General features: G+C 36.8%; 3 protein-coding genes across 3 annotated transcripts in view; 1 reads left to right on the forward strand and 2 right to left on the reverse strand.

The window, feature by feature from the left end:
• The window catches only part of LOC134665182 (hyccin), a 103,315-nt gene extending 79,116 nt beyond the window's left edge, over positions 1 to 24,199 (reverse strand). The window contains exon 1 of the mRNA XM_063522045.1: positions 24,195 to 24,199. The gene's annotated coding sequence lies outside the window, so the exon portion shown is untranslated. The remainder of the gene's footprint in view (positions 1 to 24,194) is intronic.
• Positions 735 to 3,458, forward strand: LOC134665184 (RNA-splicing ligase RtcB homolog). The gene is made up of 5 exons (XM_063522047.1): positions 735 to 1,164; positions 1,261 to 1,391; positions 1,866 to 2,570; positions 2,713 to 2,877; positions 3,137 to 3,458. Exons 1-5 carry the CDS (start codon positions 873 to 875, stop codon positions 3,362 to 3,364), a joined length of 1,521 nt encoding a protein of 506 aa, XP_063378117.1. The 5' UTR covers positions 735 to 872; the 3' UTR covers positions 3,365 to 3,458.
• On the reverse strand, positions 3,378 to 11,404 carry LOC134665181 (glycerol kinase 3-like). Its single transcript, XM_063522041.1, has 12 exons — positions 11,171 to 11,404; positions 10,859 to 10,987; positions 9,813 to 9,942; positions 9,273 to 9,490; positions 8,457 to 8,669; positions 8,190 to 8,292; positions 7,842 to 7,949; positions 7,288 to 7,450; positions 6,838 to 7,039; positions 5,157 to 5,286; positions 4,395 to 4,487; positions 3,378 to 4,011 (listed from the first exon to the last, which is right to left on the reverse strand). Exons 1-12 carry the CDS (start codon positions 11,240 to 11,242, stop codon positions 3,908 to 3,910), a joined length of 1,665 nt encoding a protein of 554 aa, XP_063378111.1. The 5' UTR covers positions 11,243 to 11,404; the 3' UTR covers positions 3,378 to 3,907.
• Positions 24,200 to 26,016: the final 1,817 nt, after the last annotated feature.

Raw genomic sequence — 26,016 nt, forward strand, 5'->3', positions numbered from 1 at the left:
GGCAATTATTTATTCTGTATTGGCTCTCATTTCACCAATTTAAACATGCCGAAATAAATACATACCTATTTATATAAACTTACTTAAGTACCTAATAAAAATTGTGTAACACTGATTCTCATCGTGCCGACATCATAGTCACCCTAATGAGTTTGACAATGTTGTCTTGTATTTTTATCGCAAAATGTAATAATTGTGGCTTCCTGGTGAAACAATATTCCACAATTAGAAATTCTTTCACTCCCACAACCTTTAACGCAACATTTATTCACCATTTTTAGGAAATTTTGCATTCACGTGTTTTAATAACATGTCATGACGATAGGGATACCAATTAACATTCAAAGTTTCTACAATGTCTACCACACCAAAATAAAAGGTTTTTTTTTGTTGTCCACATGCTTGGTTAAATCAGGTAATAATATTGACATCATACTTATTTACAAATTTCTTAAAAGATATCAGAACCTTACTCTGAATATAGCATTTAAATAATATAAGAAGTTATTTAATTTGAGTAGTATATTGATATAAATACTACCACAATGGTATATTTTTAATATTGGCAACACGTGCGAGTGAGACACCGCGACCCACCTTTGCTATCTCAAGTGGACCGTTTTCTCTAGTCTGGTACGAACGTCTTTCTAGCTCGGTGATAAAGTTCAATTTAGTATGGCAAAAAAAGTGACAATGCAGTCCATCTTATAAGTCCATGACTGTGGTACATTTGTAGTTCTAATTTTATTGTAACTTAAATTGGCGATTACAACTATTTTCTGAATTCATATTAAATTGAATTTACTTCTGTACTGTACCAATATTGTGGTAAAAAGACTTAGAAGTGCTTAACCGGGTGTGAAGCTATCAAGATGGTTGTTCGTCAATACAACGAAGAATTGAAGTATTTGGAAAAAATAAATCCATATTGTTGGAAAATTAAGAAGGGGTTTCAACCCAACATGAACGTTGAAGGCATATTTTATGTAAACAATTCACTAGAAAAGCTTATGTTAGACGAATTGAGAAATGCATGCCGGCCCGGCATGACCGGCGGCTTTCTTCCCGGTGTAAAACAAATTGCAAACGTAGCGGCTTTACCGGGTATCGTAGGCCGGTCTGTGGGTCTACCCGATGTACATTCAGGATATGGTTTCGCTATAGGTAAAAAGATATATAATCACTAGAAATTAGTAAAACTCAGCCAGTTGTTATGTATGAATATTTCACAACATAATCTTGTATTGCTTTTTTATTCAGGTAATATGGCAGCATTTGATATGTCAGATCCTAAGTCTATTGTATCTCCCGGAGGTGTAGGGTTTGATATAAACTGTGGAGTAAGACTATTAAGGACTAACTTACATGAAAAAGATGTACTACCCCTGAAGGTACTAGTATTTAACTTTTTTTTTTCATATAAAACAAACTGTCAGAATCATGTGTAATTAAAATACCTGCAAGTTATAATAGAAATAGGGCTAGCCCATGCCCATAACTTTGTTTGCATATCGTCGGGTGACAAGCAAAAGTCACTAAGTACTATCTATAAATTAAAGTAACAATGCACTTTATTACACTTGTAACACGGTTTATTGTCCAATAATTTCAATGGTGTTAATTAGTGACTGTTGCTTGTCATCCGACGATATATAAATTATGAAACTGTTCCTAACTTCTCTCATACTACTTGCAATCAGTAGATTGCAACAGACACAGGATACAGCAACATAAGATTGCCAAATTTCATTGAAATGCTTTTAGCCTCTTTTAAATGAAGGAGGAAAAAACATCCAAATACTCAAACATACAAACTTTCATACTTGTATTATTAATAGGATAATGAAAATTTCAATCAATTTCAGGAACAATTGGCTCAGAGTCTTTTTGACCATATTCCTGTGGGAGTAGGGTCTAAAGGTATCATTCCAATGAATGCCCGTGATTTGGAAGAGGCACTGGAGATGGGCATGGATTGGTCTCTTAGGGAGGGTTATGTGTGGGCCGAGGACAAGGAACACTGTGAAGAATATGGCAGGATGCTCACAGCTGATCCCTCAAAAGTTAGTCTTCGAGCCAAGAAGAGAGGCCTGCCCCAACTTGGAACCCTTGGGGCTGGTAACCATTATGCTGAGATTCAAGTTGTAGATGAGATCTATGACAAATATGCAGCTGGTAAAATGGGTCTGGAAAGAGTTGGACAAGTGTGTGTGATGATTCATTCGGGCAGCAGAGGCTTTGGGCATCAGGTTGCAACTGATGCATTAGTGCAAATGGAAAAAGCTATGAAAAGAGACAATATTGAGACTAATGATCGTCAGCTAGCTTGTGCTAGAATTAATTCTGTCGAAGGACAGGATTACTTGAAGGCAATGGCAGCGGCAGCCAACTTTGCCTGGGTAAATCGAAGCTCTATGACCTTCCTCACAAGGCAGGCATTTGCAAAACAATTTAAAATGACACCTGATGATCTGGATATGCATGTTATTTATGATGTTTCACACAATATTGCTAAGACAGAGGAGCATGTTGTGGATGGAAAAGTTAAGACTTTACTGGTCCATAGAAAGGTAAGATTTCATTTATTTTATAATCATTCATTAATTACACATGACAACTCACTACCCAAACATCACATATTTAACCCTTATCCAGGCTGAAAGTTAAAACTTTAAAATACAAATGAATATTTATATTTATTTTTTCTCCTAGGGTTCCACAAGGGCATTTCCGCCTAACCACCCGCTAATCCCAGTGGATTATCAGCTAACTGGGCAGCCTGTTCTTATCGGAGGGACCATGGGCACCTGCAGCTATGTACTTACTGGCACTCATCAGGGCATGACCGAAACTTTTGGCTCAACATGTCATGGAGCTGTAAGTATATTTTTATGTCCTGATTTTAGGGAGCACACAGGTAATCTTACTAGTAATAACTGATACTATACTTTTGGTTTGAATGTGAACTCATTGATTTTTAAGATATGGAGAATAGTTTATGATGATTTGTTTCATAAATAGCTGTAGGAACAAAGGAAATTTTCTTCATGAACAAGAACATAATGCATTTTTCAGGAGCTATGGATCATTAAATATATTATTTTACGTTATTAATAGGTTTCAATTTTATTTTCAGGGTCGTGCTTTGTCACGTGCAAAGTCTAGGCGAAATATCGATTACAAAGAAGTCCTTGAAAAAATGGAAAACATGGGTATTTCTATTAGAGTCGCCTCACCAAAACTAGTCATGGAAGAGGCCCCAGAATCTTATAAAAATGTTACCGATGTTGTTAACACATGCCATGCGGCTGGTATCAGCAAGAAATCTGTCAAACTACGACCTATCGCAGTTATTAAGGGTTAAATAAGTTTACCAATGCATTTTCACAATATAATATAATTAACTGTGTTAAGTTATTAACAATATAAGATCTTTTGTAATAAACGTATTTTATATCCATGTTTTGTTCACTATTTTCATTAAAACACTAACCCATCCATCCAGTTAAAACATCTGTTTGATAAAACTGAACATGTATGTACTAAAACATATACGAATGGCACCTTACCAGACATAGGAATTCGCGGGGCAATTGTGAATTAAGACTTTTATGTTTTTGCACTTATGGTACTAATTACAACAAAATTATTTACACAATTTGCCCCGCGGATTCCTATGTCTGCACATTACATAGGGTTAGTAAAAACACGTTTAGAAACAACAACTATAATCAAAAACAATAACTGAAATCGAATAATGGTATATAATAGCTAACCAAAAGCAATCACAAAAATATTATGTTAACAATTCGACTACTAATATATTAATACTTTGTTTGTACAAGCCAACATTAACATACGGAGGTAGTGTCTAATGACTAAGATTGGCTCACGAATGTGACATGAACTAGATGGATTTTAGTTTATCTGCTATGACTACGAGAAGCGCGGTACCGAGGAAGAACAGGCCTGGAGGCAGCACTGCCGTTGTTCGATCTATCTCCTCTGAAACTGAACACCAAAAATGTTTATAAAACTGTTATACACGTTCTGACATAATTATATTACTCGATTACTGTGATGTAAGGCCTACCTCTCTCATTTTGTGAAAATCTTTATGAGGATAAACATCTAAACACGGGAGGAAGCGATTGTTTTTAATGCCAGCTTCCAGTAAGGTGGTATTCTATCTGTGAATCCGTCCAATGTGTATTTGCGTCTCACATTTGAGTTGCGTGAGAGGGAGTGAGACGCATGCACATTGGACAAAGAAATTGGACAGGTGGAATACCACTTTTGTTGGAGCAGCTGTTTTCAACCTCATTCACATCGTGATTTTTAAAATAAGGTATTTAAACACGGACTACGGAACCCTAAAAATTACTATTTCTCACCTGGTTTGAATGTGGACTCTTCGGACTCTTCTTTGACCCAGCCCATACACCGCTCCAATGCGGTTTCCCATCGAACCCGTCGGATTTCGCGATCTATAACGAAATATGTGCTATGCTAATGTAGAGACAAGATTTTTTTTGTGGAAAAACGAGATTCTAAAATTTATATAATAATCATAATTGATATATAATGAACATGGACATACAATTGTGTAGGTTGCAAGTTATAACATATTTTTCATGTACATATTTAGGTAGTAGTCTGTGCCGCCGGTACAGTACACGTGTATACAGTGTGGAAAGATAAGTCGGGCCCTGGAGGGAAACTACCTTAAATCCTTAAGCTGGCTCATTTTACTTAAAGGAGACATTCCTTTATTTTTAAAAAGAAACAAAACTGCATTCAATGATTTTCTAAAACTCGCTTGCCTCGCCCGGGACTCGAACCGACTAAAAATTACAAAAAATAAAAACTCGCAATTTTATTGTAGTCGATACAGTTAATGTTAATGATAACATTTCTCCAAAAAACATTAGGTCTTACACTCGTCTGTCGTACAAAATATCCATAAAATCTAATATTTAGTACTCAAGATTTTTTAGAAAAGCAAAATTTAAGAAAAAAAGAAAAAAATCTTTGAATGCAGTTTTGTTTCTTTTTAAAAATAAAGGAATGACTCCTTTAAGTAAAATGAGCCAGCTTAAGGATTTAAGGTAGTTTCCCTCCAGGGCCCGACTTATCTTTCCACCCTGTAAACTCACCCTCGGGCGAGATGGCGGGCAGGAAGGTGTCGGCGGGCGGCGCGGGGGTGGCGGTGGGCCACACGCGGAGCGCGCGCCCCGCCGCCACGGCCGCGCCCAGTGCGGTGCTCTCCATCATCAGCGGCCGGACCTGGATCATATTGACAAATCACTATACTATAGGGAAGGCAACTGACTAAATTCTGATCCTTGTCCCGAATTGCTCCGAAATGGGAATCTAAGGGTTATTCCCACTAGTTACCACCAAGTTGTTACCAGTGGTAACTCCTGGGAATTTTTTCCCACCTTTTACCACTGGTAACTACTGGGAAAAAATTACCACTAGTTACCACCAAATCGGCTTGGTGGTAACTACTGGTAAAATATGAGATTTTTTTTCCCAGTAGTAACCACCAAAATATTGTTAGAATTCAATACTAATAAAAACAGTTAATAAATAAATTTCCCAGTAGTTACCACCAAGCAGAGTTGGTGGTAACTAGTGGGATTTTTTTCCGAGTAGTTACCAGTGGTAAAAGGTAGGAAAAAATTCCCAATAGTTACCACTGGTAAGAACTTGGTGGTAACTAGTGGGAATAACCCGAATCGAAACACCCCGAAATTAAAAGGTTGCGGATCAAAGCTATTCAATAGGATATACGCAAACCATCCACCCCACTAAAAGCACACAACAGTTTATTATTTTTCTCAAAAATGGACGGCAAAGTCGACCTTGCCGTCTAAAAAATAGGTTGCGAAGCGCGTAGTTTATGGTCAGTCAAAAATTAAAAAGTTAAAAACATTGCTGTCTCGATTTTGGGACTGCAATGTTGCATACAAATTCCATTATTTGTCGTGTTCCAAACTTTTTAAAAGTTCTAATGGCCATATCAAATGAAGGCACAGGCCCAGTAAACAGCCAAACAGATGATAAGTACAGCGACTATTTAGCTGTCTCAAATAGGTTGGCGTATTTTCGGCAGAAAAATACACTTCTATTTTTTTATTAAAAAAAATAAAAAGGCGGCAAGGGTTTTTTTCTGTGGAAATATATACGTAAGAACGTTGCTTTTGTAAAATATTTTTATGATATTTATATTTCTTGCACCATTTTTGAGAAAAGCACTATATATGACTCGGCTGGAAGGCTACTTGCTGGCTTCGGATTCAATTAAACGGACTCCCAAGGTCGTCCGTTTAAAACGAATCCTCAGCCTGCAAGTAACTACTTCCGAGCCTCGACAATAATGTACTATTATCTACGGAAGTCCTTGTGACTGTACAATATAGTTTACCGTACCTAATATAGTTTGTTTTTTTAGCATTAGAAAGAACTTGAAAGAAGGTAGGTAAGCGATCTTGACATGTCTTTTAACTGAAAAACGCTTTTTTAAAATCAGTAACTATTACTTATGAAAGCAGAAGAATATAAATGATCGTCTTAGATTCATAATTGTTACATTATTGGCCCTAACTTATTTTTAAAATGTGTTTTTCAATTAAAAGACACATCAAGATTGTTTACCTTATTTATAATGCAAAAAAATACGAACTATATGTAGTTTAACAACCATATATCTGGATTCTGGCTGTCATCGCATGGAGTCTAGAAGAACGCCAACAAAGAAAAAAATTGCCAAAATCCGTGCGAAGGAGAAAAATTCTAAAATTGGACATTCCAGGACGATCGAGAGACACTCACCACGGGTATGCCGAGCGTGTCTGCCAGCATCTGCATGAGCAGCGCGTTCTGCGACATGCCGCCGTCGGCGAGCAGGCGGCGCAGCGGCGCGCAGTCGGCCGCCACCGCGCCCGCCACCGCGCGCGTCTGCTGGCACACGGCCTCCAGCGCCGCGCGCACCACGTGCGAGCGCCGCGTGAAGTTGCTCAGCCCGCACATTATTCTGGAAGTTCACGATACTTCACTTCAAAGACAAAATTGTAGAAGACCTGTAAGTCTAAAAAAACGTGCCCTGAATCGTCGGAATACCTTGTGACGTGAAGCACACTTACAACAAAAGTAGGTATAGATAGGTATAAGATTGCTGTAAATGAATGCAATTTGCACGCACTGGTATACACGTCTCATTAAGACTTCGCACACTAAACCATAATCTCTGCAATATGTCTCCCAGTTACATAGAAAACTTACCCCCTCGCGTCCTTCCTCCAATGCGGCGAGTATATCCCGTTAAACGCCGGCACGAAGCAGCAGCTGCCCTCGTCGCTGTCGCTGACCTCGGCGGCCTGCCTCTCGCTGTCCGCCACGTCCTCCAGTATGCCCAGGCCGTGTTGCAGCCACTGCAATGTGTCTCCTAGATAGAATTCCACCATTATATCACACGGTCAGTTGAATCAAATCGAGCCAGACTGACCAGCCGATATGTCAATACAATTTGAACCTTCGAGCTTAGAAGTTATAATCGCATTTAATTACTTTCATACTTTGTTTACTTTAGTTATATTATAGGAAAAATAATGGTTTGAGTTGGCCAAAAAAAGTGTTATCCTATAGAACAGGAAAAAATAAAAAAAGGGTACGCACATAGCAATTTTTTTTCTTCGTTACGATACATCTTCTGACGGGAAGATCAAACTACAAAACTAAAAAAATTTAGTATAATGCAATTATTTATGTGATTTGAATTCATTCGTGGGAAATATTAACTCAAAAAATATACCTAAACTATTTAACTAGGATGTTACCTGCTATTGCAACGGATCCCTCCAAGGCGTAAACGGGCGGCGCGTCGGGCCCGAGCTTGTACGCTACCGTCGATAGGAGCCCATTTTGTGAGTGCACTATAGAATCACCTGTCCATCAATAACACAAAACTGTAATTACTGTAAAACACGTATATATAGTAATTGTTCAATTTAAATGCACAACAAATTCCCAAAAAGCTAAATACAAGAATAGCATTTTTTAAGCATTTCTATAACGCGCGAGGCGGCATGAAATTTTTTCGCGGGTTCAAGTTACAGTCATTTATTAGATATTTGCTTTACAAAAAAACATTACTCAATTTTTTTACTAACTATAAATGTTCATACCTGTATTATACAAGAGAAAACAACCAGTACCAAATGTACATTTCACTTGACCAAATCTCATGCATCCCTGACCAACTAAAGCTGCCTGTTGGTCACCCAAGCACTGAAACGAAAGCACACAATAAGACATAGGTACAACTCTTTATTCTCGGAATTAATCCCCGAGGAATGAGGGTACAAAGCTTTATACAAGACGTCGTGGGTAATGAATGAATAATGAATTAATGAATATGTCTTATACCCTGTGATACTTCTTTATTTACTCACCCCAGCAATTGGCACACCGAGAAGAGATCCCATAGAAATATAACCATAAATCTCTGCTGAACTTTTTATCTTTGGCAGTATTTGTTTTGGTATATCAAAAAATCTCAGCAGGCCCTTATCCCACTGCAAACTTCGTAGCGACATGAGTTGGGTTCTGGACGCGTTGGTCACGTCCGTGGCGTGGATGCCTCCCCGTGTGCCGCCTGTGAGGTTCTGAAATTGCATTGATACACGTCAAACACAATTTAGGGTCTTGTTGCCAAATGTTAAACCTTATCGGCAAAACAATAGGGTTCAAAACAGAGCCGGCCATATTTTTTCAATGAATTCAATTGGCTCATATTTTTGTCAACTTCTTATGAGCTATATAACACTTTAAACTCTCGCGTTTTGTACACATATTTAATTACACAAACGGGTCTACCGCGATATAATTTCATTGTTTTTACCTTTAATTCCGACGTTTCAGCTGAGTTGCACCAGCTGTGGTCACGGAAAGCTTCCACTTCCACTTCTTATGAGCTTTCATTATTAACAATGTATATTAAAAAGTCTTTGCGTGATCTACCGCGATATAATTTCATTGTTTTTACCTTTAATTCCGACGTTTCAGCTGAGTTGCACCAGCTGTGGTCACGGAAAGCTTCCACTTCCACTTCTTATGAGCTTTCATTATTAACAATGTATATTAAAAAGTCTTTGCGTGATCTATTAGCTTGTTTAAATTTTGTATATTAGGTACTTGAAGTAAATACTAATAATTTTATAATTTGTATTGTATACTCATGGCCAATTATGTAATAATACATAACATACCCATATCAGCCAGGAGTCCACTGTGCCAGCCATGCACTCCCCTGCTGCCACAGCATCTTTGATAGTCGTCACATTCTGCAGCAGCCATTTCAGTTTCACTGACGAGAAGTATGTGGATAATGGAAGTCCACTAGTCTGTGACACCGCATTTATTGCCTGTGCACCTTTGTTCTTGAGTAGATCATCGACGATTTTAGATGTTCTCACATCTAACCAAACTAGAATTATACAAAAATATTTACTTGATTAGGTGAATTTAGGTGGCATGGATTTTGTTAAGGAGTAGGATAGGTGCATTAACAAGCTACATGTTTCGCTATGGAATATAGATAGGTTTGAAATTTCGTGAGATTTGTTCTGGCAATATGTTCAAAGTTTATGGTAAAGTTTCTATTCAGAGCTTTTTATGAGCTGACAAGTACATAATTATCAATTTCAATTAAACCGCTTGAACCGATTTAAATGAAATAGTCGGAGACCGGAGGAAGGAAAGCTTTTATCAATCAGACCACGGGCAGAAGTGAATAATGACATAATTACCAATGGCACTATAAAGCGGTTGTCCAGTAGCAGAGTTCCATACAATAGTAGTTTCTCTTTGGTTTGTGATTCCAATACCAACAATATCTTCAGGATTTATATCTAATTTTCTTAAATTATCTGCAGTTACCTGTAATTTGAATTAAAACTACAACTTATTTGAAGCAATTACCATTTAACTATGATGGATGGTTTATGGATGGTTATTTATGGTTACAGTAGCCTTTCCTGCCGTAGCAAAACTGTATCTAAAAAAATAGGTTTATATCCATTTTTAGGGTTCCATACCCAAAGGGTAAAAACAGGACCCTGTTACTAAGACTCCTCTGTCCGTGGTTTTTGTCTGTCACCAGGCTGTATCTCATGAACCATGACAGTTGAAATTTTCACAGATGATGTATTTTTTGTTGCCGCTATAACAAAAAATACTAAAAAGTTCTAGTAAAAAGCCTCAATGGGCGAGTCTGACTCGCACTTGTCTGGTTTTTTTGCTTGCCATGATGTATAAACATTAAGCATTAAGGCGGCATTAAGTCCACCTGTTGTACTTTTTGTATGTGCAATAAAGTTTAAAATAAATAAACAAATCAACAGAGAAAAATAGCACCTATCATCTTAAATTTACTTGCATTGTGTAGTTGCTGAAGATTAATGGTCAAATAATTTAAAAGCTTTGGGCTGCCTATACTATAAAGCAAAAAACAACTTAGGTATTCATTTCGAAATGTGTGTAAGGTATCTAAAGGCTGTGCAACAACAAAGAAAAAGTAAATCAAAATAACAGTTCGTAAAAATAATCAGAACAAGTGAATTATGAAATATGATTACATTCAAATACAATAAAAGTATATATTGTGGGACAGTTTTACCCACATCAAGACCCCACCATTTCCACTGTGAGACAGTTAAATATTATATTAAAGAGATTATAATACATGCATGTAAAGTTAAGTGTTGCATTTTAAATCTGAAGTATAAAAACTTAATAGTGCAGGAAAATTAAATGTTCTCTTCATTCAAAAATTGGAGTAATATGAAGTACTTACTTCAATACATTCCACAACAGCATTTAAAATTTCTAGTGCGTCTTGTTCAACCCATCCTTCTTGCGGACTGAAGCGTTTTAGAGATGTTTGATGATATGTTAACACTTCTGAAGTGTTTGCTGCAAAAACCTACAAATAATTTGACCTATATAATCACAAAAGGTAACACGATATACAAAAACAAAGGTATGCGATGGTGATGAATTCAAAGGAGTATTATAAATATTTCTGCTTCATGTAACACAACAATTATTTAAGGATACGTGGTTACAAATGAAAGCATTGAAGAATATTCCTACAACTGGTTATTACCAAAAACTTTACGTTGGATGTTCCTTCATCTATGGCACCTATTAATGGCCCAAATTTACCATATGTACGCATAATACTTGTGGTTGGTGGATTGAATATTTTCTAATATAAAATTAAGTAATTACATAGTGAATTGTTAATATTTGACTCCAAACAGTATTCAAAAATTAGAATTGGATAAATCAAATCAGCTGATTGTCTTGAATAACGTTCTTAAATAATCCCGTACATAGAAATTTATGACTTGTAGTTTTACTAATACTACAATTTGTTATATTACGGTACCAAAAATACCCTGAATTTTAATTTTTTGAATAATTTATGGTTTTACTGATTATATTATATTTTATTATTTCACTACTAATTACGAATAATAAACTTTACTTTCTTAGGGCACTTAGTATGTGGAATTTGAACGGTCTTAAGGATTGTCATTTTGACAAGATATTGAGGGGCTACCGCGAAAACCGAAATTCGCAAATTGCGGGGATCTTTTTCGTTTACTCGCATTAAGACGTAATTAGAGTGACAGAAAAAAATGCCCGCAATCATAGAGGTACAATACATGTACAATAATATAGACATGACACGGGGGAGGGGCCAGACGACCGAACGAGATGCACTTATGGAAATTTCAGTAGGAGTAGCAGAGTACCCACCTGTCCAATTTCTTTGTCTAATGTCCAATGTGTATTTTCTCTCACATTGGACGGATGGACGGTGGTAACCCTTAGGCCGTAACACGCTATCGCACCGCACCGCGAGAAAGAGATATCTGTTTCTCGCTCTCATTTATGGGTGCGACGCACCAGGGTGCGGTGCGGTGCGACAGTGTGTTTTGGCTTTTATGAACGAATTGATCAATTTATATTATTAACCAACTGTACGTCATTCGAAGCCTATAATAAATGAGAGTAGCAACACTGATTTCCGAGACTATGTTGGTTGAAGTGCCGTTTTTCAGTACTGGTCACCCTACATTCCCGCCATTTGTTTCCGTTTAAACCCCACCATGGCAGCCATAATGGATTCTCGAATTCAAATCGAGCTTCATTGGCAATTTTGTTTTCCGACTAGACGGTTGTTACCAGAAAGCACGCTCGATATTTCTGCGTTCTGGTAAAAAATAAGTGCCTATTTTTTCATTATTCATATCTATTTATGTATATATTGAAAAATATTTAACGGTGTAACCGTTCGTATGATAGATTTTAATTAGTTTTGTTTTTCAGTACGTACGATGGGCGACGACGAGGGTAATTCCTCATCTTCAGATAGCTCGGAAACGAGCATGGAATCGGTGGATCCGTCAAAGGCCGGGCCTTCAAAGAGGAAACGGAGAGCGCCACACAAATCTTCAAAAAGGAAACGTCGAGAAGATGGTATGTTTCATAACCTCGCCAAAGAGGTGAGTGAAGTAAAACGCTTTTTATCCTCAATGGTATACCCACATGCTCCGCCGCCTATGCCCATGCCCTCGTCAAATCTTAGCTCAGACGATGGGGACGATAACATAAGCCTAAATGTCAGCGGTGAACTTTGCCCCGACAATGAAACACGTGGCGCGGGTACAACTGAATCGGCAGATTTAAGCATTAATTTACCGTTTAGTACTACTGTAAAAGAGCCGACAGTTCCTCAATCATGCCAAGCTCATATTGATTTTTTAAATAGTGTCCAGCATTTTGGCGCGCCTGATTGGGCTGACGTGCGATACGCGGAGGTCCAGAAAACTTATTGCTCAACCCCAGGTTTCATCGAAACCGAGTGTAACGATGAATTGAAACCGTACGACCGAAATATCTCGCTTAGTGTTACTGAGAAGGGCTTTGCCGCCATTGCTCAGGCATTAATCAAACAAAAGGATTCGTTGCAATCTGGGTTAGAGTCTTTACTCTCGTGGATTTCCTCATCTACTGAAGATGTTACTGTAGCTGTTTTAAGAGAGAAACTTAATGAAATTTTTATTGCTGGGCCGTTTAATAAAATTTCCGTGGACCTTCTCCAAATGGCATGTGGACATAGAGCAGATCTAATTCAACAAAGACGCGACGGTATTCTGAGATACGTCAAGGACAAATTCGTTCGCGCGAGCCTTCGTAAGATTTCGCCAACTTGCGAAGCGTTATTTGATAAGCAATTGCTATCAGCCGAGCTGGAGAAAAACGGCGGGGTTGCGAAAACCCTTTGGCCGTTACCAAGTCAAACTCCATCAAAGTCTAACTGGCCGGCTGCGCAAGCCGGACCGTCTCGTGCTAGACAGCCCGCGCAGGGCTCAAACAATTATCCTAATACGGGCTATTTTGGCAAACCTTTGCCAACTCCACCAGCGCATGGTTTCCCATACTACCAAAATCCTCCGCAAGGATATTTTATGAATCCGCTTTCTCAACAAGCGCCTTATTATATGCCACAACGATTTTCGCAAAATCGAGATGGCAAACAAAATAAGAAATATAATAAAAATCGTAATACCCCGAAAAATGACGAACAAATGCCAAATTCTAACTTTAGAGGCCGTCGAGACAACAAAAGGTTTCGAGGCAAGCGAAAATTCTGACTCGGTCGCGCAGACTTTCATAGCGGGTCGCCTTCAAGAATTCATTCATGTTTGGGAGCAAATGAAGGCACCAGACTCCTTAATAAAAATGATTCGAGGGTACCGATTACCTCTGAAACAAAAAGTGCCTCTTTGTTGGCCAAAGAAAAATCACAAGCACCAAACAAAATTCTCATGCGAAATGAAGGTAGCTGTAAAATCATTAATAAAAATCGGGGCACTGGAGCCGGTGTTGCCATCCCCAAGTTACATATCCCCAATGTTTTTGGCTCCCAAATCGGATGGGACAATGCGTCCGATTTTCAATCTGCGCAATTTGAACAATTACCTAATTGTGTCCAAGTTTCGACTGATAAATATCCAACGAATACCGGCCTATCCAACGCGTACTTTCATCTCCCCGTTGCGGAGTCACATCGAAGATTCTTACGAATAATGTTCAAAGGCAAAATATATCAGATGACGTCATTGCCGTTCGGGTTGGCCACGGCACCGAAGGTATTCGCCAGCTTGTCGAATTGGGTCACCCAAAAATTAAGAGAAAGGGGTCTCAGGGTTATAGTATACCTAGACGATTTTTTGTTAGCCCACCAAGACAAGCAGATTCTATCTGTACAAGCAATCGAGGCTGTACACCTCCTAGAAACCCTAGGATGGCAGATAAATTATGCAAAGTCTATACTGACCCCACAAAGACGTCTAGAATATTTAGGGATCACATGGGACCCGTGGCACGGGATAAAGAGCCTCCCAGATGCAAAATGCACCGTATTGAAAGAGAAAATACTTCAAGTTTTGTCTCGACAATCGGTTCGGCTAAAAGAGATTCAAACTATTCAAAGTCTCATAGGTCTTATAAACTTCGCAAGTTTTGTAGTGCCGCGAGGTCGATTAAACCATAGAGAGCTAATCCAATTTTCCTTAAGCTTACCGGCCAACAATTTCTTTCGCCGCTATCAGGTCCCCAAGCAGAGTCTAAAAGAATTAAGGTGGTGGCTGAGACATCACAACTGCCCGTCTGCCCTACACAAGCCACCAATCGAACATTTTCTGGCGACCGATGCATCAAACTTGGCGTGGGGAGCGCGGCTAGACAAATTGCAACTATCGGGCAGATGGTCACCGCAGGAGACCTCCTACACTCCAATCAAAAGGAAATGCTCGCTGTGTTCCACGTCTTGCGAGAACGAGGTCCTTACCTGAAGGATTCGTCTGTGATGTTACAATGCGACAACAAGACGACAATAGCGTACTTGAGGAAGGAAGGCGGGACGAAGTCCACCAGCCTGATGGGCATAACCAGGAAAGTGTTCAAACTATTGGACCAGTACAACATTTACCTGACGGCTCACCACATACCAGGGAGATTCAATGGAGAAGCGGACCACATATCTCGTCTCAGGACCGATCCGGAATGGCATCTTCTTCCCGAGGTAACACGAGTCATATTTCAAAAATGGGGAGTGCCCCTTGTCGATCTGATGGCATCAGAAACAGCTCATGTAGTACCCCAGTATGTCAGTCTGGACATATTGGATCAAAAGGCACTGTTTCACGATGCTTTCAGCAGAAATTGGGACTTCCCTCTAGCATGGGTCTTCCCTCCGCCATTCCTAATTCCGAAAGTACTTTCTCACCTGAATTCGGCCAAAGGGATCTATCTGATTGTAGCTCCCAAATGGGAGAAAGTATTTTGGAAGCCGGATATACGGAACAGATCCCTGAGCCCTCCTTTCACAATACACCGCCTTCACCGGGTCCTAGTAGATACGCTAACGGGTCTGCCCCCCAAGAAAGTCCACGAAATGACTCTTCAAGTCTGGAGATGTGGGGGTGGACTTGTAAATTAACAGACTGGACTCCATTGTATAAAGCTACAAGTTACAATTTACAAGCGGAAGTCTCGTTCTAACACATAGGGTTAGAAAGGGACTTCCGCTTGTAAATTGTAACTTGTAGCTTTATAAAATAGGCCACAGACCAAAAATTACTTTTACAATCAGTGGCCTATTTTATAAAGCTACAAGTTACAATTTACAAGCGGAAGTCTCTATCTAACGCTATGTGTTAGAACGAGACTTCCGCTTGTAAAATGTAACTTGTAGCTTTATAAAATGGGCCACAGGTTGGCGCGAATCGTCTCTAAGAACCTATAAAAATGCATGGAGTAAATGGTTAAAATGGTGCTCAGTTAATAATATATCGTCTCCCTATGATCCTAGTGGGTCACAATTGGCTAGATTTCTCTCTGATTTGTACCAAAAAGATAAGTTATCATATCGCACTATTTTAGTTTATAAATCGGCAATTGCTACTTTATGTAATCCCGATTTATCAGACAGGCTAAGCTCAAATATCTTGGTAAAGAAAATTCTGAAATCAATAGCTATTCAAAAACCACGCGAAACATATAAACCACCAATTTGGGATACAGATATTTTGGCTAATTATCTCATAAATAATAGATGCGATGATAATAACTTATTTCAGTGCTCCAAAAGGACGGCAACACTTTTGTTGCTATGTTCAGGGCGTAGGGTTCACGACCTGACATTGTTGTCAATAAATCAAAACCGATGTGTAATAGAGGAAGATTCAGTCTCCTTTTTTTCCAATGTTTGGTTCCAAGACAGACAATGAGAGGCAAAGGCAATCTGAAGGCAAAACAACATTAATATTGACCCAGTTCACTGGGTGAAGCGGGTCATTACATTGTCTGCAGACCGGCGAAGTGTGTGCAATAACGACAACCTGTTTCTGACTTGCTGTGGACCACCAAAACCCGCATCACGTACAGTGATTGCTGGATGGGTGAAACGGACGTTAAACGAGGCAGGCATTAAAGCTAGCCCAGGGAGTCTTCGCCCAGCGGTGGCATCCAAAAACTGGGTGCTACAACTACCTCTAGACGACATCTTGACACAAGGTAACTGGCGTAGCCAGGACACATTTACTCGCTTTTACCGCCGTGAAATCCAATCAATAAACTTGCCCCAAACACCTGGGGTGTCCTCCTTTGTGCCTCTATAATAGTATAATTTATACTATAATGACTGATTATAAATATAACCACATTTACATGTATATTATAATGAAAATATCATTAAGTTTTTCTCAATAATAAACTATAACGCTGTATTGATTTGTTTGTTTATAAACACCATTTTGGTGCTTTACGATCTTCTATAATGATGTCTGTTTATGTTTCTGTACATTTGGTTTGTGTAAACGGACAGGGACCAAGTCCAAAATGTGTTTTAGCATGATATGATCTCTAGATTGATGTATCGTTATTGTAGCAAAGTTATTAAATCACAAAGAATTTAATCCCTCAGAAATAGAAATTATAAATAATTGTAGGAAACTAGAATGTGATAATTAATCAATCTTAATGAGCTGAAAAAGCTAACACATGTAAATATGAATTAGATTTATGTATGAATACATTGTTATCATATTATATACTTAATCCCTCAGCTGACATTCACAATTTTGAGCTGCTAGAGTTTATAAATTTATAGTTCCTGTCAATTAAATTAAAGTTTCATATTCCCGCTGAGCTGTCTGCAGGAGTTTGCCGGACAAAGGGATAATGTGATTATCCTTGAATTGAAATAGCCTTTATTTCAGATAAGTATTTTGTAGTACATTTCATTTTGTTGTTAACATATATATATATCTAATCTAAATTTATATCTGTATGCCTTTTGTAGGCAAAGGCCTCCCCTAACTCTTTCCATTTATCCCTATCCTTTGCTATTGTAGTCCAGCAACCTCCTGCTGCGCTCTTAATCTCATCATCCCATCTTCTTGTTGGCCGGCCACGCTTCCTTTTTTTTGTCTCCAGTAAACCAGTACATTATTGCTTTAGACCACTTTTCTCTCCCTCTAATTGTGTGACCTGCCCATTTCCATTTTAACTTCTTAATTGTTGTAGTAATATCTTTTGTTTTAGTACATTTCTTTATATCTATATTTCTAACTTTATCCGATAGTCGCTTTCCCATCATACTTCTCTCCATAGTGTTTTGACAAATTTCTAGCTTTTTGTAGTGGGATTTGTTTAGTGCCCATGTTTGGCAACCATAAGTTAGAACAGGAAGTATACAGGTATCGAACAATTTCCTTTTTATGGTCATACTCATTTCCTTATTTTTCATAACTTCTTTTAGGTTCCAATATTGCTTCCACCCGTTTCCAATACGTCTGTCTAGTTCTTTCGTAGTCAAGTCGTGTGGGGATATAATTTGACCTAGGTATAAGTATTCGTTTACATATTCGATCTTGTTGTTGTTGACGTAAATGGGTTCCTGTTCTCCATTGTGATTATCCTTAGAGGTAGCTAATGATTACTGTTATAAATATAAGGAGATTGGTTTAAAATATGTCTAATATTAACAAGTGGTTGATGTATTTCATAAGTGTTTTTCTCAAAATAAAATATTTTGGGTATTATGTACAAACTGATGTGCTGATGTTTTTGAAAACTTTGCATTATATGATTTTTGTGAGTCTGACAATAAATGCCGTTTAGTACTAGAGGTCTGCATTTAATTTCTCACAAGTTATGCTTATCCCGGCTTTCCCTGATTAGAAACTGAGCTAAGAAGTGTCTTTTACTAAGCTTCATAGCATCATATGATTTTCCTTAGCTTGGTTTCTTTTGTATAAATATAGGTAGTAAGTGAACATCCATAACTATATACTTGTCTTTATTGCTTTCAGTTCAGTATCAGCGAATAATACTAAATAAGACTTACTACCAGTTATTTTTCTAGTGAAACATAATGATTCTGAAGACTGCATACCTTTTCATGCCATTTTGTTTTTCATACATGATACTTACCAATAGGCCCAAGGAATCACTTGGGATATTAAGTAACTTCAGGATCATTTCATCACATTGGCTAGAAATCATAAATAAACCCCACCAGACGATAACAAACACGTCTCATTTATTATAGGCTTCGAATGACGTACAGTTGGTTAATACCAGCGTTTTACCTACCAATAAAACGCTTATTAAACAACTTACTCATTCGAAGCCTATTTCTATCGCTGCCTGGTGTAAATAAGACGCAATGAAGCTCGATTTGAATTCGAGAATCCATTATGGCTGCCATGGTGGGGTTTAAACGGAAACAAATGGCGGGAATGTAGGGTGACCAGTACTGAAAAACGGCACTTCAACCAACATAGTCTCGGAAATCAGTGTTGCTACTCTCATTTATTATAGGCTTCGAATGAGTAAGTTGTTTTTTTTTTTTTTTTAAACAATTATGGCCTGGATGCGAGTCCTTTAAGCCAAGTCTTTATTTTGCTATTTTTAGAACACTTCATTTTAAAGAGTTAAATGGCAAAGAATGCACTAATAATTTTATTACAACACACTTCACTTTATATCTTCAACACTGTTGTTTTTATATACTTGTATAATGGAACGTAACTGTCAACGTTTTTAAGAATATCGGTGAGGCGGCGGGGGACATTATTATCAAACACTTCACTTAATTCACTTGCAAGGATGAGTCTTTCAAACGCAAACACTTGGCATCTAAATATAAGGTGTTCAACATCTGCAACGCTACCATTCTGGCAGTGAGGACATGTACCATCGGCTATAATCGAAAATCTGGCTAAGTGCGCTGGTGCACAGTTGTGACCAAACCTCAATCTATTGATGGTGGTAATAAAGCTACGACTTCCCATCTTTATCTTCTCATACCAAGGCTTTCCAGGTAAGTCGGTTTGAATACTAGCGTACCATCTTCCTTTTGTCTCTCTATCTTTGGTCCATAAATCTAGCCACATCTTAGCAACAACAGTCTTAACAGAAGCTTGACAATCAGTTAGTGGAATTCTAGTACTACATCTTACATCTAATTCGTTAATACCTAAATAAGCAGCTTTGTCTGCAACTTCATTCCCTGTTATACCAGTATGGGATGGAATCCACATAAAATTAATATTTACATTATTATTTTTCAATTGTAATAACATATTTTTAATTTTGTACAAAATAAAATTATCTTTATAATGCAATTGATTATTCTGTAATCCATAAATTAAGCTAAGTGAATCAGTAAAAATAAAGAAATGCTTATATTCTAACACTCTTATTATAACTTTCAGGGCTTCAAATACAGCATATGCTTCAGCCGTAAATATGGAACATAAATCATGCAACCTAAAGCTTTGTACAAATTTAGTCTGAGGATCATACACTGCACTTCGAACATGAGACTCTGCTTTACTACCATCTGTGTATAATTTGTAATAATTGGGAATTTGTGACAAGAAATGTAGGAAATCAGTATTATTATTGATAGATTTTGTGCATACTGTAATGTTTAAAAGTTTACTATTAAAGCTATCTTCATAACATGGCCAAATTTCATTTTTATATACATTACTAAACTTAGCTTCCACCTGTAAGAGTAATGCTGTTAACTTAGGAATTCTGGGATGACTCTTTATTCTTCTTATTATACTTTGATTATTTTTAGCATATATCTTAATTAAATATCTATAAGTTAACAACACCCATCTGACAGGTAAAGGCATTGTTTTAGTCTCTACTTCCATTGCTCTTATTGGGGTTGAACACATTGCCCCCGATATTATTCTCATTGCCTTATTTTGAATTATTTGTAACTTATGTGTATGATCAGTATTCATATGTACAAGAAAACTATAATCAAAGTGACTTCTGACTAGGGTTTTGTACAGTAAGGACAGTACTTTAGGGTCGGCACCCCACGATATACCGGCAAGACATCTCATAACATTTAAACCTTTAACAGAATTAGAAATTATGTGCTTAGCGTGTAGGTCAAAATTTAAATGATTATCTATAACTACGCCTAGAAACTTATGAGAAGGAACTTCTCTAATAATCTCATTATTATATACAATATTTACAGGTGTTGCATCCTTGCTCAATATTAATAACTTGCTTTTGTCAGGATTTATCTTTAAGTGTAAATAATTATTGTAATAAACATGAAGTTCATTTAGCGCATTATTAATGTGAGCTTTAGCTACATCTAAATTAGAATTAATAGAATATATTACAAGATCATCTGCAAATTGCAGTATATTAACATTACAACTATTTACAAATGAGTTTATCTCACTAGTATACAAATTATACAGTAGAGGAGACAGCGTTGCTCCTTGCATTGTGCCTTTAAAAACTTGTCGTGGTCCATGTAATATGTTATTAAATTTAACATATAGCTCTCTATCATCTAAAAAATTAAATATCCATTTGCATAATTTCCCAGGGATATTAATATTAGACAAAACTTTTACAAGTATTGTAGGATCAACATTGTCAAATGCTCCTTGTACATCTAAAAATATACAAACAGCATGTGACTTGTTATAGTTGGCTAATTTTAAATCCGATATAAGAGATATGAAGCTGTCAGAACAGCTTCTACCTCGTCGAAAGCCGTTTTGAAATGGAGGTAATATGTTATTTGCCTCGACATACCAATCAAGTCTAGTCTTTATCATATTCTCAAAAACCTTACCAATACATGATGATAGAGAAATTGGTCTATAGGAATTAGCCTCACTAGGAGGTTTGTCTGGTTTCAAAATAGGTATTACACATTGTGTTTTCCAAGATTGAGGTATTTTGCCATGTATCCAAAGTAAATTCATAATTCTTAGCAAAACTTTTTGACCATTAACATGCAGCTTCTTTATAAGCAGGTATGGTATATCATCTAAGCCTGGGGTAGTATTTTTCCTAGATTGCAGACTTACAATGAATTCCTCCCAAGTAAAAGGTTCAATAAGGTACTTAGACTCATTATTATCATTGTTACTTTCAAATAAACTTTCTATAGAGCTAGGATCGTTACTACAACCTTGGGTTAGTTTAGTTATAAATGGTTTTATAAATTCATCATTTTTAATTATCTGCTTAGATTTTAATCCCTTAAAACGTTTAATATTGTTCCATATTAACCCAATAGGTGTACATCGATTTAAAGAAGCACAAAAACTACGCCAACTACTAGTTCTTTCCTCTGCTATAGTGCGTTTTTTAAGAGCAACAAGTCTCTTGTACGTAATATAGTTTTCTATAGATGGATTCGCCCTGTAATATTTTAATGCCTCGTAGGCTTTAATGACACTATCCTCACATTTTTTATTCCACCAAGGAACCGGTGGTCTGCTTATAAAGTTTGTATTTTTAGTGAGTTTTGGGATACATTGTATTTTTAATAGGTGGAGTTCAGAACTAAATTTGTCATATAATTGTATAGGATCATTCTCATTAAAAGGAAAATTCGAGAATACCTCTTCTGAAAGCTCTTTATATTTATTCCAGTCGGCTTTAGTATATATAAATTTATCTATTGGATCACTTATTTGATATTTTTCAATAGAGGTCAATATACTGAATATAGTAGGGTAGTGATAGCTGCCCATAGGGTCATCGTGGACTTGCCACTCGCACAGAGGTGCTATACTGGCACTGCACAAGCTAACGTCGATCGCTGAAGGATTTCTATTGGGGTAAGTAACTGTAGTTGGGTTTCCGTCATTTAAGATACATAAGTCTAAGTCACTTATAATATCGAACAGGGTGTTACCTCGAGATTGGTTAGTAGCGCAACCAAACGCTGTATGATGTGCATTGAAGTCTCCTGATATTATTATAGGTGTTGGTAATTTCTCAATTATATTTTTAAGTCTATTTAGTCTTATGTGTGGACGGTTTGGAGGACAGTACACACATAAAACTGATAGAGGCCCTCGGTCAGTCACAATTGAGATTGCTACATTTTGAATACTTTCATAAAAGTTAGTCTGTATAAAAGTATGTTTATATATATTTTTAACAAGTATAGCAACTCCGCCATGTCCATTTTTACCATATTTGCAGTAAATATTATAATTAGGTATTCTAAAAGCAGTAGTTGGTTTTAACCAGGTTTCATTAAGAAGACAAACATCAATATTATTTAGTTTTAAAAAGTTAATTAGCAACGGTTTTTTATTTGATATAGATTGAATATTGAATTGAGCAATACGAATGTGTGTAGGGTCCATTATTTAATGTTTTTAATAAGCATATCTTTAATAGAATTATTAGTGATGGGGTTGGAATCAGTCTTGTTGGCTAATTCTATGAGAGTGCTAACCAGTGCATTCATTAAATCTGTATTGTGTAGTAATTCTTTTTTAATGTCAAATTTCGGTGTTTCTGCTGGTGTAGAAAGAGCAATTTTTTGGGATTGTGTTTTAGTTGTTTTTTCTGGTCTTACAATTTTGTTTTTGTCAGGTAACGCCGGATACTCGACTTTTCTCGTGTCAGCCTTAGAAGCATATGTGATGTTTGTCTTCTTTTCCATTATTTTTTTAAGTTTTACAGGACAAGCTTTTGAAATTGCCAAGTGGGGGCCGCTACAATTGGCACAACACAACTCATTCGGTCTGTCACACTCCTTATAAAAGTGGTCGCCCGAGCAAATGGAGCAACGCTGTTTTCCGTTACATACTTTAGCTGCATGATTAAACTTAAAGCATTTGAAACACTGCAGTAGTGGAGGCACATATTCAAATACTCTGTACGAGAATAAATCGTACTGTACATTGTCCGGTAGTACATGCGACAAGAACGTAATGCTCACTGTCTGTAAGGGAACGCGATCCTGCCCGACTTTTTTCGTGAAGCGGCGGACCGCAATGATCTCATAAATAGAGCTCAACTTCGAGTATAAATCTTTGTTTGAGATATTGACTGGCACAAATCTGATTATCCCAGTTTTTTCGATTTGGGTCGCCGGTATGTACGCCTTCATGTTATTTTGCGTCAAAAATGCAGTGTTGTTGAGAAAATTGTTTGCCGTATTATACTGCTTGAAAATGACTGCAATTTTGTTAGCGTTTACGCGTTGTATAGCCGTTACACCTTTTATGCCATTTGTGAATATGTGGTTGAGAAATATTGGACTTTTATTTCCCAATCTGTCCTTTGCGTCCACATGCTCGACAAAAACTTTAAATTCTAGTTTTCCCGAGTTTTCCGGGTATAGTCTTTTGTAGTCCGGTTTAAAGTACGGTAAATAAGCACTAGTAGATTGCTCACCCCCGCCGCCATCGTCCGTGCCGCCTTGGCCGTCGGTTTTGGAGCGCTTGAGGGTGGGCGGGTTTTCCCCGCCCCCCTCGTTAACTGTCATTGTTAAAACACTAACTATAATTATTTACAACTTTTAACATTAAATATATACAAGTTAAGTTAGTTTAAACTAATAAATAACAATTTTAAAAGTTGGAGCGAAAATTTTCCGACTACTTTTTTAAATTCCCGCCAAAGACCGACCTGAGTAAGTTGTTTAATAAGCGTTTTATTGGTAGGTAAAACGCTGGTATTGGCAACTTTGCAACTGCAAGAAAACTGGCAAGGAACATACCAAACGTCATAATCATGTCAAAAAACACGAAAAAGCAAGGCGGGTAAGGCAAGCAAAGAGACAAAAGTTTATATTTGGCAATTTTTATCTAGTTTTTGTCGACACAAAAACATCAAATCAATAGTTAAACATGGTGCCGGAAATACAATTGGTAATTACCGAGAATAAGCAAGTAATAAAAACAATTGGGAAAGAAACTGATCCACGAGCTTCACATCTAGTGAAGTCTCTTCAAGAGTTTCAACAATTAGTAAATGCGACCCTAACTAACATTATAGAAGACCGTGGTGGTAGCAACCAAGGAGATAATGAAGGTACGATGTTGGTTACTGACAGTATCTGTATTATTCCTTTATTTTTATTTTAATATTTGTAATGAATTCATATTGTTTACTTGAATGCTACTTTATGTTTGACTATGTAATTATGTATATTTAGTAATTAGTGTTAGAATATATGTTGCTATGCCCTGACAGGGTAACCATGCATGCACTTAATACAAATGTAATACCTTAATGTAACCATGGTTCTGCAATAAATGAAATGAAAATGGTTACTGACAATGACTCATGTCCTAAAACCGTCTAGTACTTTGTGCAACATTTCTGTGTATTTAATGAACATAGTGGCAATAATATTTTTTATTCTTAAGTCAAAGCTAAGTGTGTAATGTTAAGGAGACAAGTTACTATCATAATAATCACACAATATACAATAGGTACTTAATGTACAAGTTTGTTTTTAAAAACGAATCTCTGACCACCTTAACATTGCAATAAGAATGCATACATCCTTATAAGCTCCATAATTCATGTACTTAGCACTTGGCATGAAAACTTAGTGTTGTCCAATTCTAGCTACAGTCGCTACAGAGAGCAGGTTGAAAATTTTATTTTTAAATACAATTAAAAACTATAAGGGTTAAGATTAATAATGTTGTATAATAAAATCACCTAAAAAAAACAACTAAATCATAAGATATAACTATTATTAATGTCATAATATCTTTAAATTGTTTTGGTTCATCAGAAAGGATAACTTTATTAATTGGTAATTTAAAGACATCTATTTAATATTTCTGCCAGATGTTGATACCTTTAAAATATTGCCCCATTTCTTATTTGTTCTAAGAGTAGAAATCTGCTTGCCTCATTTATTTATATTATATTTATTTTTTCAATTCCAGAATTGAATGAAGATAGTGAAGAAGATGAAGATGTTCCTGTTACCCCAAAGAAAAGACGGAAATAGTTCATAGGTACATTTTCATTATTTTACTTTATTTTAGTAGTAAATTCATATAGTCAAGAGTGATCAAAATGGGTACATATGGTATACGCCATATTTTTGTTTTATTTCTTAAACCTCAAGGCAGTTCTTCTCATGTTAATTTTTTTCATTATATCTGGTATGGTACTTTTACACTACTTTCAAGATATCTAATGTTTAATAAGTTATAATCTGATTGAGGTAATAACAGAAGTGAAAAATCTCCTTATTTTGATAAAAATGTACTTAGCAGAACAACCTTCACTAAAAATTTACCTAGATTGAACATTGCATTGACGAGTATGATTACCATTTGAATTAATTGTATGTTTACCTAGGTTATTTTTTTTAGCGAATCATTGTTCTCCTACTTATTGATACTTATATTAGAATAGTTGATATATGTAAATAAACGATTCTTTTACTGTTGTAATCTTGAATTATTTTGTATGAATAATAATTCCAATGTCAAGCCAGAGGTTTCCAATAATTTAACAATAATAGGGTCTAGAATGTATAATGTACCCATTTTCATTACTGTTGAGTGTATATGTAAGTGGTTTGTAAATAAAACATCAAAG

Source organism: Cydia fagiglandana, chromosome 6 (assembly GCF_963556715.1).
Source record: "Cydia fagiglandana chromosome 6, ilCydFagi1.1, whole genome shotgun sequence".
NCBI lineage: Eukaryota > Metazoa > Arthropoda > Insecta > Lepidoptera > Tortricidae > Cydia > Cydia fagiglandana.

Excerpts from the sequence above, each read along its gene's own strand:
- LOC134665184 (XM_063522047.1), top strand. The coding sequence starts at position 873 with ATGGTTGTTCGTCAATACAACGAAGAATTGAAGTATTTGGAAAAAATA. Across the intron at positions 1,392-1,865 it reads AAGATGTACTACCCCTGAAG|GAACAATTGGCTCAGAGTCT; the intron begins GTACTAGTATTT and ends AATCAATTTCAG. Across the intron at positions 2,571-2,712 it reads CTTTACTGGTCCATAGAAAG|GGTTCCACAAGGGCATTTCC; the intron begins GTAAGATTTCAT and ends TTTTTCTCCTAG.
- LOC134665181 (XM_063522041.1), bottom strand. The coding sequence starts at position 11,242 with ATGCGTACATATGGTAAATTTGGGCCATTAATAGGTGCCATAGATGAA. Across the intron at positions 9,491-9,812 it reads ACCGCTTTATAGTGCCATTG|TTTGGTTAGATGTGAGAACA; the intron begins GTAATTATGTCA and ends GTATAATTCTAG. Across the intron at positions 8,670-9,272 it reads TGGACTCCTGGCTGATATGG|AACCTCACAGGCGGCACACG; the intron begins GTATGTTATGTA and ends ATGCAATTTCAG.